The sequence below is a fragment of the Varanus komodoensis genome, unplaced genomic scaffold (genome assembly GCF_004798865.1).
Source record: "Varanus komodoensis strain SLA01 unplaced genomic scaffold, ASM479886v1 scaffold1, whole genome shotgun sequence".
NCBI lineage: Eukaryota > Metazoa > Chordata > Lepidosauria > Squamata > Varanidae > Varanus > Varanus komodoensis.
This window is the reverse complement of record NW_025335268.1, coordinates 56,480,110-56,493,983: the sequence shown is the minus strand read 5'-3', so window position 1 is coordinate 56,493,983 and position 13,874 is coordinate 56,480,110. Positions and strand designations below refer to the sequence as shown.

Here is a 13,874-nt window from a genome sequence, read left to right as displayed (position 1 = left end):
TATGGTTCATCGTGAGTTAAATAACCCAAGATGAGTCACACATGCAAAGCAGGTCAGCATGGCCCATTTTAAGCAGTCTTGCACAGCAATTTGAAAGACTAGTTCCTCTCCACTGGTGGATCATATCAAAAAACTAGATTTTGGTGGCAACATTATCTCTCTTGGTCTCTTAATGCCTTTCTGATTTTGAAATTGAGTTCTTTCATGATGGCTTTATGCATCCAGCCCAAAGAGAATGGTTTTTCGCTGCCTTACCACTCCACACTTCAGCAAAACAGCCCTGACCCAGCTTCTTTTCCAGAAACAATGTACCGCGTGCAACTTCCCATGCATCCTTAGCCAATCCGACAGTTTGTGGAGTGTCATTCGATGCAACCACAGTTAAGTTAAAACATAAACCATCAGCTTTCTCTACAGGAAAGGAAATTAATAAAAGAAATACTCATAATTCACATAGTTATTTCATGCACAGAGAAAGATGGAAGGTGGTTTTGTCCTTCAGTGCCCTTGCTCAGTTAATTTCTAGATAGCAGGCTCATGACAAATCTTTGCATAACTAACAGATTAGAATTTATGAAGCTTGATAAATTAAGCTGAAGTCAATTTGTTGAACCTGACCAGTAGCAGGGGAGCATGTTATTCAGCTTCTCCCCTTTATACTTTTCTCATTGCTTAGAATAAGTTTTCAGTGTCAGGAGCATGTTATCCTAATGCCTGCTCTTTGATGCTGCTGGTCTTTCCACATTCCATCTTCCATACTTGTCTCCAGAAGGTAGGAGACTATTAAAAAATAAAAATGTTTTCTCTGCATACCCATCCATACTTCCCCAAACTGCCCATTTCCCAGTCTCTTGATCAACTGTAGTGATTCTCGTGGAATTTCCCAGACATCTTTGGTTTTGACAGACAGATCAGTAAGCCTTGGCATTCCTTTATGACAAGGGACTACTAAGCGGCAACAAAGACCTGCAGCTCTCTCTGATGAAGCAGAAGTGAAGCATAGGGGGAAGAAAAGAGTAACAAACATGAAACAAACACAGCAAGCAAGAAAAACAATGCTAGTAAACAAGTCACATCATCTGTTAGTAGCAATCCGAAAAGTGCTTGAAGATAAAGACAGTACACACTTAAAACATTCATTTTTGAAACTCTACTTCCGGACCTCATAGCATGAATATTTCTTAATCCTGTTCTTAGTTTTGTATAATGCACTGATAAACCATCCCTCAGCTGCTGCTTCTAATTGCAACATTCTGCATGTATATCTAGTTATGTATAATACAATCCATTCATTTAAAATATTCCAGGGATTATCATCCTCCCCAACATAATGTTATGGTCTTTATGTGAGTAAGAATTTCAAACAACTGTTTTAAGTTATACATTGTGGTTTGTATAAATCCTTAAAAAAAGAAGCACAGCTAAGCTGGTAAGATTGGCAGGAGTTTGTCCCCTGCTCCCAGGCATTCATGGAACTATGTCTTATGTGGTGAAAATGTTTGTATTTGAATATTGCTATGGTTTACTGTCAGAGTCATGCTGATTTTTAAGAAGAGTTAGGAGCAGTTGTATATGGCTCTCTCTCTATATATATATCCCTCTGTATGTGTACTATGTATGTGACACTTCTCAAGGAGCCAAGAAAGCCTACAGATGAGTAGGGTTGCTACAGTCAGAGCTTGTAAATTGCAGTTTTATAGAATCATAGTAGAGCTGGAGGGGGCCTATAAGGCCATCAAGCCCAACCCAAGATACCAGTTAAAGCATCCCTGACAGATGGCTGTCCAGCTGCCCCTTGCATGTCACAAGCATGGGAAAGGCTGCAGCATCCCTAAGTAATTGGTTCCATTGCCGTACTGCTCTAACAGGCAGAAAGTTTTTCTTGATGTTCAACTGGAATCTGGCTTCCTGTCGTTTAAGCCCATTATTCAATGTCCTGCACTGGACGCTTGAGAAGAGATCTTGGCCCTCCTCAGTGTGACAGCCTTTCAAGTATTTGAAAAGTGCTCTCATACCTCCTCTCAGTCTTTTCCCAGCTAAGCATGCCCAGTTCTTTCATTCTCTCCTCATAGGGTTTTGTTTCCACTCCCATTCATTTTTGTTAGCCTCCTCTGAACCTTTTCCAGTTTGTCTCCAGCTTTCTTAAGCTATGGAGCCCAGAACTGGAGACGGGGCCTATCTAGTGCTGAATATAGGCAACCAGCCCCTCACATGATTTTGAAGGTACACTTCTATTAATGAAGCCCAACAGAGCATTTGCCTTTTTGCCCCCACATCACATGGCGTTCACTCATATTCAGCTTATGATCTATGATAATTCCAAGATCTGTCTCACTTGTAGGATTGTTGAGCGAGGTATTCCCATCTTGCTATTTGATTCCCTTTTCCTATGTGCAGAACTTGGCATGTGCAGAACTTGGCATAGTGAACTTCACTATGCTGTTTTCAGCCCAGTACTCTGGCCTACCAAGATCACTTGAATTGTTTTCTGTCTTCCAAGCTATTAGCTATCCCACCCAATTTTGTGTCATCTGCAAATTTAATCAGCATTCATTGCACCTCTTTGTCCAAATCATTAATAAAAATGTTGAAGAGTGCCGGTCCCAGGAATGGGCCCTGGTTACTCCACTCATTTTCTCTCCCATTCAGAATGGCTCAAGCTTGCAAACACTGGCCTTCCACACTCTAAGGAAGGGCCTTACTCGACTTAAGTACTGGGATCTTTGTGTTTTTATAAATTTATTCAGAAAGTAAAGAAAATAATCTCTTATCAGAAGATAGGTATGTTCACATAAAAAGCGGGGAATCATGTTTCTTTTGCCAAAGTGATTCTCCACACGCAATCAAGTAATCCTTGCCCGCATATGCAAGGCAATATTTGGGTTGGAGTAGTCACAAGAATTTGATGATAAAAGCCAGAATTTATTTTACAAGCACAGTAGAGTTGTTATTCTCCTGTGGCCCTCCCGTTCCCCCAGCTGGGATTAAGGCTATAGAGGAAAAACGACATGGGAAGGGCTGACTATGAGGTTCCTACCCAGCACTTCTGGTCCCAAGTGCATTAAGCTGCTGTCCCACTTACTGCTTTTGCTCTTTCCTCGCAATGTGTGAATTGGTTGTAAGAGAGTGATCAGCACAAGAACAACATGAGGGCAAAGATGGGTCCTTTCTGAAGTATCATAACCCTAATCCTGAACTCTTTGTTCATCTGAACATTACCTTAGTAAAGCTTCCTATGCACCTTCCCAGAGTCCCTTCATTTAGTGACAAATCACTGTTTAGTGACCTCTTGTATAGAAAGCAAAGCAGAGAACAACTCTCGAACATCTCACACAACTTCATGGTGGGAGATTGCAGACAAATGTTTCCATTTAATTAACCATAGGTAAACAACAGCATATGAGCTCTGCGTACTCCCTACCCAGCCTCTTCAATTTGGACAATAATTTGTTCCTATTGCATCTCACTGTGGATAACTATTACAGCAACAGTACACTTCAGTTCATGCTAAGCAGGAATCTCAATTAATCCAGAGAAATGTGGAGAAATGTGGGAGAAATGTGAAGCAGAATAAATGTAGGGTGTGTCCTCTTAAGTAACTTCTGCATGGATATTGCTGTTTTCCTTTGGACACATGAACATAATTTTTGGCAGATTTCCACATAAAATGTTACAAAGGTAGAAAACCGGCCACTTGAAAAATCAGTGCTAAGTTTCTGAAAAGAACAGCTTGTTCACTGGATTAGAGTGTCTACTTGAAAGGTTGAGAAAATGGGGAGTGGGGGGGTTAGAGGCCAGCTTGCAAACAAGCTGAATGTCTCAAGGTTCCTTAGTGGTATGTCACCATTTTTTATTTTTATTTTTTGCTATTCTAACAGTGCCATTAATTCTCTATTAGAATGAGAATAAGTGTGGTGTTGTGGTTAGAGCATTGGACAAGCACTCAGAAGAACTGGTTCTGGCCCCTACTTGACCATGAAGCTCACTGGGCGATTCTGGGCCTGTGATTAACTTGCAGCCTAGCCTACCTCACAGAGCATCCATGAAGATAAATGGAAAGGAGGAGAATTCTGTACATCACTTTGGATTAAAGGTTGCATATTACAAATAAAACACAGAGATGTGCATTCAAATCTTTAAAACTTTTCTGGCCAAAAAAGTTAAAGGCAAGAGCATAGTTTGAAGTCACTTATTCTTTCTTTTGTATTTATGAAAGAAGGCTGGGGGAGGAAACATGGAGAGAATACGGCGCCGGGGTGGGGGGGGGGAAGAGAGGTGGATGTGCTTAGGGGTTGTAGAAAGGAAGAGTGGTGCAAGTCAGATCTCACAGTGGCTGGTGAAGATGGGCAAGAAGCAGTAAGTTGTTGCCTCTGGGAATTCACTGGCTGGGAGTGAATCCTGCTTCCTTATTGGTAGGCATCTGCTGAAGGCAGATGAGTCAGGCAGTGGGTGACGTCCCTCACTGCAGGCACAAGACTGGCACACTCCCAGAGGATCTTTGCCATGCCATGGGCTGATGTTAGAAAGAAAGAAACTGAATGAGTCAGAAGGGGCATCCTGGGCCATCTAGTCTGACCCCTGGCTCCAGCTGGCTCCATGCTGCCACTGGCCAGGCCCAAACAGGGAGATGTGGCCATTCCGATGCAGTGCACCACTACAGCACAAGCTAAGCTTCTCCCTGCCTCAGATGCTCTGCACAGGTCCACTGTTCAGCAGCTTTCCTTTGGTTTCTTTCAGCTGCTGTTCAGTGGTGGCTATTTACTGCTACATATTCTCACTCACTCACTCACCAGCTATCATGTTCACATCTTGATTTGAAACAACCAACCTAATTTCTAACTTGGCAGTCTTGCAGAAGTGCCTTTGAAGGAGAAATTTTTCCTGCTACTTGCAAAAAACTGCCATGGATCACAATTCGAGCACTACACCAAGAGCAGAGTGCAGACAAGAGGAAACAAACTATTGACAAATGAAAGGCTGCATGTGAGCAGAATAAATAGACCTTAGCAGCAAAAGGGAATGCTTTGATGCAGTAGACAGCAAGAAGGCAACGCCTGAGAGTTACAAGCACTATTAATTGATGCTTAAAATAGCAGAAGCGTAAATGATAAGAACACTTCTAGTTAGCATACCCTTGGGCCAAGCAACAAGAGAAACCCAGAAAATTTTAAAGCGCTTGCTTCAATACAGAGAGATAGAAACATTAATAATGTTACAAACAGAATAAAATGATGTGAGAGCAGCCCCAGATTAATTTGTACTATTTGTATTACTATAATGTATGTAAAATGTTAAATACTAAAGAATCTTAGACACTACTATAGTTACAGTATCTTCACATGAGCATATTAAATACATTAAAAAGGAAATGTTTTGAAATATAGCAAACATTTTGAAGAACTATTTCAAAACAGTATTATAATGAAAAACATGGATTATCAATCAAGTTACATAAAACGAGTTTTTTTGTTCAGTGTAATTAAACAGATACGTTAATTGTATACCTTCAGGGAAGAAAAATACAGTTAATATTGCATACCAATCATATTTCCATAATTTAATAAAATTAAGTATTTTGGGGGAAAATCTAATAAAGATGGTGTCTATACCATTAATAATATTTGTTTATAATGCCAATATTTCCTAATGCAGAGAGGAAAACCATATTGACTCCTCCCAGTGTTATATGAGCTGACTTCCACACATGCAGTGGGAGCTGCTGTTCTGTTCCTTCACCCTCCACTCCCACAATCCTCTACAGCAGATTTCGGAGGGAGAGGACAAGGGAGAGCAGAGGCAATGGGAAACCTTCCACCTGTAGTGTCCATTCTGCAGTCAGACAGATACTATGCAACATTAAGTGTTTCCAAATTATGACTGTTTCACATAGAAATTGAAAATTTGTCAACATTTTATTTTACATATATTATTTCTAGGAAGCTCTGGGGCTCCTACCTACCAGATTTCCATATGACCTGCACAGGACTACCTTTCTTTGGTAAGAAGTTACCTCCAGTCTGTGATCCATAGGAACCAAGGCTATCAGTTTCATCATGTGCAAATAATGTGCTAGGTACACTTAAAGTCTGAAGTTGAAACATAAGTCACTTGTATGTGCATGATATTTGTGGAAATCCTCTGCTAAATTGTATGGGTTGTACACTAGCATTCTCCAGTTGACTGACCACCAGATGACTTGGAGTACAAGTCCCATCAGTTTCCACCAACATGGCCAATGTTTTGAGTTGAGGACTGTAGTGCAACCATCTATAGATACCAGGTTGGGAAGCGTTCTGTGCATAGTCCATTGGTGTGCAGGAGGTGGCGGGTGGGGGGGCACCGGTACGACAACCCTGTTGCTTATTCATAGTGACAGCATCAAAACTTTCTTAAATCCCACTCTGCCTGGTTCCTTGCCAGACTTGAGATGGGAAATTAAGAGTGGATGCTGGCAACTGTCTCCATCCCTCCTTCTCCATGAAAATGTTAGCGGTAGCAGTGATTCAAGGTCTGCAAGAGGAAGGAGGTGGGAAGAGTGCAAGAACATAGCTGTGACCACCATTTTCCTGGAAAGTGCAGGGTAGGCAGAAGAGCTTTCTTCCCACTTTTCTGCCTCCTCAACTCTTCAGTCAGCTTCCTCTGCCCTTGGAAGGTTTAGAGACACCACTGTCCTGGTCACACTGAACAGTCCAGTGTGGGTATGTGCCACACTATACACAGGTATGAACTCCATTTCAAGTTACAGATATTTGTGTTTCCTGCATATGCATGTGTATGGATATGAATATGCACGTGATGATCCACCCTGCTCTGTGCAAGGTCTTTTCACTAATAGTGTTTCTGCCTTTTATATCTGTCTTCCTTAATCTGGTGCCCTCCAAATGTTTTGAACCTCAAACCCCATCAGCTCAAGCAGCAGTGATCAGGAATGCTGGAAGTAGTAGTGCAGAACATCAGGAAGACATCAGGTTGAAGAAGGTTTACCTTGTAGTGGTGTAATTAATAAAAACATCATACTTGTGGTACAAAGATGCTTCAAATCAGCTATTACATCTTTTAAAAATTCCTTTGTTCTTCTCATCTACAAGGGCACAGGAACCATTTATTTCCTAACTACTATATATAAAGATCAATTAAATTATGAAATTAACTTCCATGATATTTTCTACAGAAACATATTATATAGATATTACATATATATTTAAGAAACAGGCATTTACCAAAAATGCATTTGGAAAAATTACCTGAATAGTGCTGAACAAGTTGTTGAAGAGTTTCAAACTGTGCCCTGGTTGTAATGTAATATCCTCCATTATCAAGTTTGCGAATTTTATAATGTTTTACATGATCTCCTTTCATATCATCCCAGTCACGAATAGATAATGAATAGGCACCTATTTCACAGCAAAAATGAAAGTTGCATTTAGATAAAGGAAATAGGATTATTCTAAGTTGGGATGCACAGTCTGTGGCTCATGGATGCAACTTGTATAGTTTCTGTACTTCCCCCCATGCTGCTAACTCAATTCTTGCCCGTCCTGCCAATTCATAGCAAACTGGAACCAGTGATGCATATGGGGTTATGGGGAGACAAGAAGGCTTTAATCTGCAGCTGACATTGCTGGTTTCATGTTGCAACTGAAGACAAGTGAAAAGCAATGCCCACTGAGGGCACCAAGAGAGGAGGAGGAGAAGACTTCCTGCTTCCACTAGCATTCAAGAAGTAACCACTCTGGCTGCTTCTATGCCCACAACGGCAATAATGTTGGACAAGGTCACCAGGGGAAGGACAGAGAAGGGAGTGCGTATGTATGCTGGCAGGCTGGCATGTGCACATATATTCCTATGTCTGTCTGTGTGTGTGGGTGCCTGCCTGCCTACGTGTAATCTGCTGTAACCCAATATGGTCTGAGGGTCAAAATGCTTGATGTTCCCCTTTTCTAAAAGAAAGTAATTCAAATTCCTTTGGTAATGTACTGTAGTTCATGCAAAAACAAGGCTGTCTAATGTCATTATAAAAAGCATTATTAAGGCATGAGAGAGAGCCACGCCCCCAACTCACCAGCCTTTTCCACACACAATTAATGATTCTTCAAGACTGCAAATCAGGACCTTGCTTGGTATATGAATTTTAAGATCAAAGATAGCACTGTAAAGGCGAGTGTTAATAAAATTGGGTAGAAGTGGCATTTTAAACATCTGCAGAGTGCTTTTAGTTTCAAGAATGATTCTGAATTGCTTGACAGTTTATGGGCCATTTAAAACTCATGCCCAGCAAATGCTTCCTCACCGCTCAAGCAAAACTAATGGGCAGCCATAAAATGAGTAGTGAATAGGATCTTTTTAGTCTTCATTTGTAATCTCTCTCTTCTACAAAAAGTTTTGACAAGTTACCCCATAACTTTGCACCTGCCTTTTTCCATTCATGCAGAGAATGCATGGGTGACACAATCATACCTGATGTAGAAGTAATGGACGTGATAATTATTCAATAGTAAATTATACTATATTTAACCTTGGTACTCAAAGTTTGCATAAAGAATAAATGTGTGGAATTATTATTTGAGTTTGACTTAGCACTCAGTTTCATTTCAACTTTTTTTTTCTCTGCTAGTTAAAAAGCAAACAGTTAGTTAGTGCTAGTTAACAGTTAAAAAGCAAAAACAGCTGTGCTACCTTTGGTGGTTTCACTCTCACGGATCAAGAAGGTTCCTCGAGGGTTTCCAAATGACAGCAGCTGCCTCTCAGCATCCTTGCGTCCAAGCTTGCCAAAGTACCACCTGAACAAAAATACCATTAAAAAGGTTACAATCAAAATAAGAGGCTAAATAGTATTGCTTAATTTTTATGTAGATTGAGGTAGGCAGTGTGCATGCATAGACATACCCTGCTCCTCCCATTTTTATGTAAAAATGTCTTTATATTCTTCTCCTGGAAACTGAGATTTCCTTAAAGTAAACACTTAATCTCTAGTTGTCACCATTATTATTTCCCAGCAATGCTCCCATGCTTGCCCTTTTTTACTCCCATGCCCATTCATGGAGGTCACTACATGCCCAAAATATCTTCTCAAATTTCCTAATGTTCCAGAAGTAAAGAATATCATTTAAGGAACATTTGTGAGAATCACCTAACTTTTTCTTGTGCCCTGAGAATACTATCTAGAAATCTGTAATGGGTAGTGCACGGCTTCTAGTCCTGAAAGAAAATGTAACAGGACAGTAAGTGCAGCAACCAATAGCCTGCTTCATGCAGCATGGTAAGTCAGGTTTCTGGGAAATTCAGCATGCTGGTGAACACTGCTTAATCACTCCCACATGGATCCCTTACAAGCAGGAATGGTTGAACAAATCCTGGATGCTCCATCCATGTTTTATTTATCATGATTTCCAAATGGACAATTCTAGATTGTTTCTCCCCAAAAAAGCCAGAGTCATAAGTCATGGTATTTGGGTTATGGCTGCATTTTCGGCGGAAGTGATAACCCAAAGTTCCCACTTTAGACAGCATAACAAGCAAAATTGTGATGGGGCCAGGATGGTTTATGGGTTGTTGAGTCTACTTGCAGCAAGATCAGCAAGGCAATGTACATCAGCATGCTGCTCATAAAGCACCAAGCCAGAATTCTTCAGAACCCTGGCTTATCATTGTGGCTGAACAGGAATGGCATACTGCTTGCTGTGATGACAGCTGTCAGGAGCCCAACCTTTACAATATACTGGAAAAGCTGAATGGAGAATAGAAATATACAACTGTTTAAACTACAGTTAGATTAATTTCCAAGTGAAACAGTTTACATATACAGGCCTGCTGACAATCAACTATATACTCATGTAAGATTTAGGATAAAAACCTGTAACATGCTTTTCTAGAAGTAACTCTCTTAATGAGATTTAATTCTCAGGAGGTATGGTTTGGATCACACCATTAGTATTTTAGCTTCAAAATTGTTTGTGTTGTTAATGGATTGTGAAAATACAGAAATATTCACTGTATCATGAATACAGTTTTTAAATGTTAACTATTTTCAAAGGATGTGTATTGCTCAGCGTGCTATTATTATACATTTAGTGTAAGCCAGTTAGTCTAAAACATAAGCATCTGTTTGTCTGTACTCACTTACCAGCTTCATCATAAAGAATTGTAAATGAAATTCTGAATGTTATAGTTATCTTTAGTTATTTCATTTCTGTACCACCCATAGACGAGGTTTACAACAAACTGTTCTTACTTTGACCTGATGAAAAATTGCTTAGTTTATTTCGTCTCTTTCACCCAAGTATGAAAAAGGCAATTAATATGATATTAGATACCTTAAAAATAATAATATTCACACACACAAATCTCTTGCACTTCCTTCATGCACACTACTAGGTAGTAAAATTAAAATACAACATACTCCTCTGCTTGGATGGAGTCAACTGGAGCCACATAATTACTGGGAATGTAACCAGTCTCTCCTGTAGTCAAGGAACGGGCTTCCCACCAATCTCCTTCCCTGTAAAAGAAGTGGGAAAAGTGGAGTGAGAGATTTCCTCTCTAGATATAAAGTTAAGAATCGTACTGATTATAGATGTGATTTTCCACGCTTCATTCCAAGTTCATTTTTGAATTAAAAGAGATGCAACTTTGCAGGAAGCTAAGTAGAGGAAGAGACATGGGAATGTGCAGTAGTAATGGGATGGCCGATTGCAGGCTCAACATTCAAATGTTGTTATTTTGCCAAGAAAATCCACTAGGTGGAGATATTTTATCACAGCCACTAAAATAATGGCCTGAGGCTGTGCCATGTAATAAGGGAGAAGCTTTTGCAAGATTGGATATGGAACATTAAATGGCCTGCTGTATTTTTTACAGTTTGCAATGGTTCCAAAGAATGTGTTAGTGCGGGTGGGTTCAGCTGCCCTAATCACATGATGCACACATGTACAATGGAGCGTTTAGCTGACTTTCCAAACTACAGCCCCCTGAAGTGTATGCCGAGAGGCTTTAAAAGCTCCCTGATTTAAAACACCACTTTCAGTAAAGCCTCTAGAATGGGAAACTGAGAAAGAAGGAACACTGCATGAAAGGAAGCTTGCAGGCATGGTACAAGGGCAATTTTCCCAGTGTGAGTTGTGGATGATAAAAATAATGAGCTTAGGTTGCTGCTTTTGAAAAGAACAATGCAAAGCCTTCTAAAGCTGCCTCTTAACATTACTATAAATTGTGCACTGTACAGTGATTCTGAGTAATACAGATATGAACATTGAAATCTTTAGATTTATTTTCTACACAATGCAGGAAGGGTGGTTTCTATCATTCCTGTCAATGAAGTTTCTAGTGAAACATAAAGGATTGATTGCTTTATGATACATTCTGTGCCTACTTTTATTGTGAACCTTAAGGTACTAGACTGCAGACCAGAAGGAAGTCCTATACTTGAAGCTGAATTTAAAAAGTATCTTCTAGCAATATCAGCATGTGCTCCAATGAAAATATGTCCGTATGGGAAGAAGTTCTTTTTTGTCTTGTGCCTCCAGAAATTCACCCACTGATATCCTTATTACAGTTAAGAATTTGTAGTGTTTTTTTTTTAAAAAAAAATCAAGCAGGAGGTCATTAAGGCTGCAGCAGAACCATTTTGAAGCCTAATGGGGAGACGATAATACACATCTTTTGTCTGCTTTTTTCAACTGCAAATTTAAAAGCAAAGAATGCTTTCAAAAATTCTGTTCTTTTTCTAAGCCATAGTTCAAGCAACTGTACTTTCTTGTACATTAAAACTGTTCAGGTACACAAAATCATGAAATAGTTCTCAAAATTATCTTCTGCTTTTTTCTTTCATTGTTTCTCTCTGTCAGATACTGCTGTGATTGTATTTGATTACAGTTTATGTGGTTACAGGAAAAATTTATTTGGCTTTGCTACAAGGATGGATTCAATCTCATAAGGCTCTTGGGTATATTGAACATATTTCAAATCACATTTTAAAAAAATCCAAATCAGAGCAATTTCCAACATTGATAGTTCAAGATAAGCATGCTAAAAACTGTACAGATATAACTGCTGAGTTCTAAAAGGATGCATTTTCATTGCTGATTAGTTTATTCTGAGTTTCAGTTTCAGATACTAAAATTCAGTTCTGTGTTTAGTCTTAACTCATGATTCAGCCCCTGCATAGAAAACAGGCTGTATTGGTTCCTGGCATGATGAGCAAGCCAAAGACAGCAGCAAGTGAGGGGGATTTCCTTCTGCCGCTCAGACCTGATAATGTCTCCTTTTATGTGCTCCATTCCGAAACAGTAGTTCCAGTCCAAAAAGGAAAGCTACTCTCACCAGTTGGACATAACCTGGAGGATAAGGGTCACTCTAAGAGGATGCATCCTGAGGAGATGTGTGCTGTTAGGCACCTTAGCCAAATAGTAAGAGGGAGGAGAGGGGATAAGGAGGCAGGGAAAATCAGTGAGCCTGGCCAATTCCTTGCCTGCTGCCACATCTCCCTATGTGAAGACAATATATCCTGCAATATACAAAACTTCATTTGCTGTTGGTGCCAAGTCAATTTCAAATTTTTTGTGGCGATGGTGGTGCTTAATTTTTAATATCTGTGTTCGTGTTTGTGTCTTGCATTTTTCCCTCCTGCAAGAAGCTCAAAGTGGCTTACAAAGGTCTCGTCTCCATTTTATGCTCACAACAGCAACCTGGGAGGTTGACAGTCAGTGACCGGCCCTAGGTCTCCCAGTGGGCTTCACAGTCACGTGGGGACAAGAGCCTGGCTCTCCTGAGCCCTTGTCCAACGTTGTAACTGCTGTGCCTTGAAGCTGGTCTTTGGCAGTTCTTCACATCCTTCTGCACTTAGAAAAAGTAGATTCAGTTTTCTTTCTTTCTGGAGATAACTTGGCATAGAAACATGTATTTTAAAAACACACCCTCACATTTGTGAAGCCTCAAACTAAGTTCAGTAACTTCAAGCAAATCTACATTTCATACTATAATGCCCATCTTTTCTCCAAAAATGTGAAAAGAGGTGATCCTAATCTAATGTACCATGATGTTTTAAAATAACAGAGGACGTAAGTGGTTCAGTGTTGTTGACTTTCCAATTCATTTTACAATAATTAAGAAAGTTATGCAAAAATGTAAAACTCACGAGCTATTAAGTATCTGAAATTTTTCTCCTTTATGAAAACTTAAGTCATCTTCTGTTCTTGCCTCATAATCATACAAAGCTACGAAAAGAGTTACACCTGTGGAAAGAAACACTAATGTAAATATAACCTTCACAAGCTCTCATTTTATGTTTTGACAAGTTCATAATTGGTGATGGAAGTAGAAGGAAGGAGGAATGCAGGTTGGCTACAGACTCTGCCATCAGATTTTGTAAAACATATAAAATGTAAAATTTACATAAAGCACATTTTTTTCAGATCAGAAGGGCATTGCACAAATGCTACATATTATTCTTGTGTATCAAGTATTTCACATACGTTATCCTCAAAACAATCCTGTAAAGCAGGTGATGGTTATTATCCACCTATCTGTCTGAGATATTCCCGAAGGCCACCTATTGACTTGATGTCATGACAACCCAGGGTGAATTGTCAGTCTTGTTTGCTTTATGGTTGCTTGCTATGATGCCCAAATCCACTGCAGTTTTTTCAGTTTGTTAGCCATGAACAAATTGCCTTGAGAATCCCTGGCTGGTTGGGTTGTTCAAAATGGCTTGTTCTCGGAGTGGCTTGTGACATGTGAATGTAGCACAGTGGCTTCTTGGAAAGAGCTACAGCGGTAGTTGTCAGGAATAGCAAAAAATCTAATTGCCCCTTGTGATTTCACTGAGGACATTCCTCTTTATTTGTCAAAATGAGACTAAACAAATTTCTTCTCTATGT

The 13,874-nt window shown here is 39.8% G+C and overlaps 1 protein-coding gene across 7 annotated transcripts in view; it reads right to left on the bottom strand.

Moving 5' to 3' along the window:
- FYN (FYN proto-oncogene, Src family tyrosine kinase) overlaps positions 1–13,874 on the bottom strand; it is a 122,764-nt gene that overhangs the window by 19,185 nt on the left and 89,705 nt on the right. For 5 of the 7 annotated variants that reach the window (XM_044426240.1, XM_044426251.1, XM_044426226.1 and 2 more), the window contains 5 exons: positions 13,133–13,229; positions 10,400–10,498; positions 8,677–8,780; positions 7,245–7,394; positions 814–978 (listed from right to left, as the gene is read on the bottom strand). In XM_044426240.1, coding sequence (XP_044282175.1) covers positions 814–978; positions 7,245–7,394; positions 8,677–8,780; positions 10,400–10,498; positions 13,133–13,229 — 615 coding nt within the window. Of the gene's footprint in view, positions 1–255; positions 412–813; positions 979–7,244; positions 7,395–8,676; positions 8,781–10,399; positions 10,499–13,132; positions 13,230–13,874 lie in introns of all 7 variants that reach the window. The other 2 variants (XM_044426269.1, XM_044426278.1) reach the window with 2 other exon arrangements.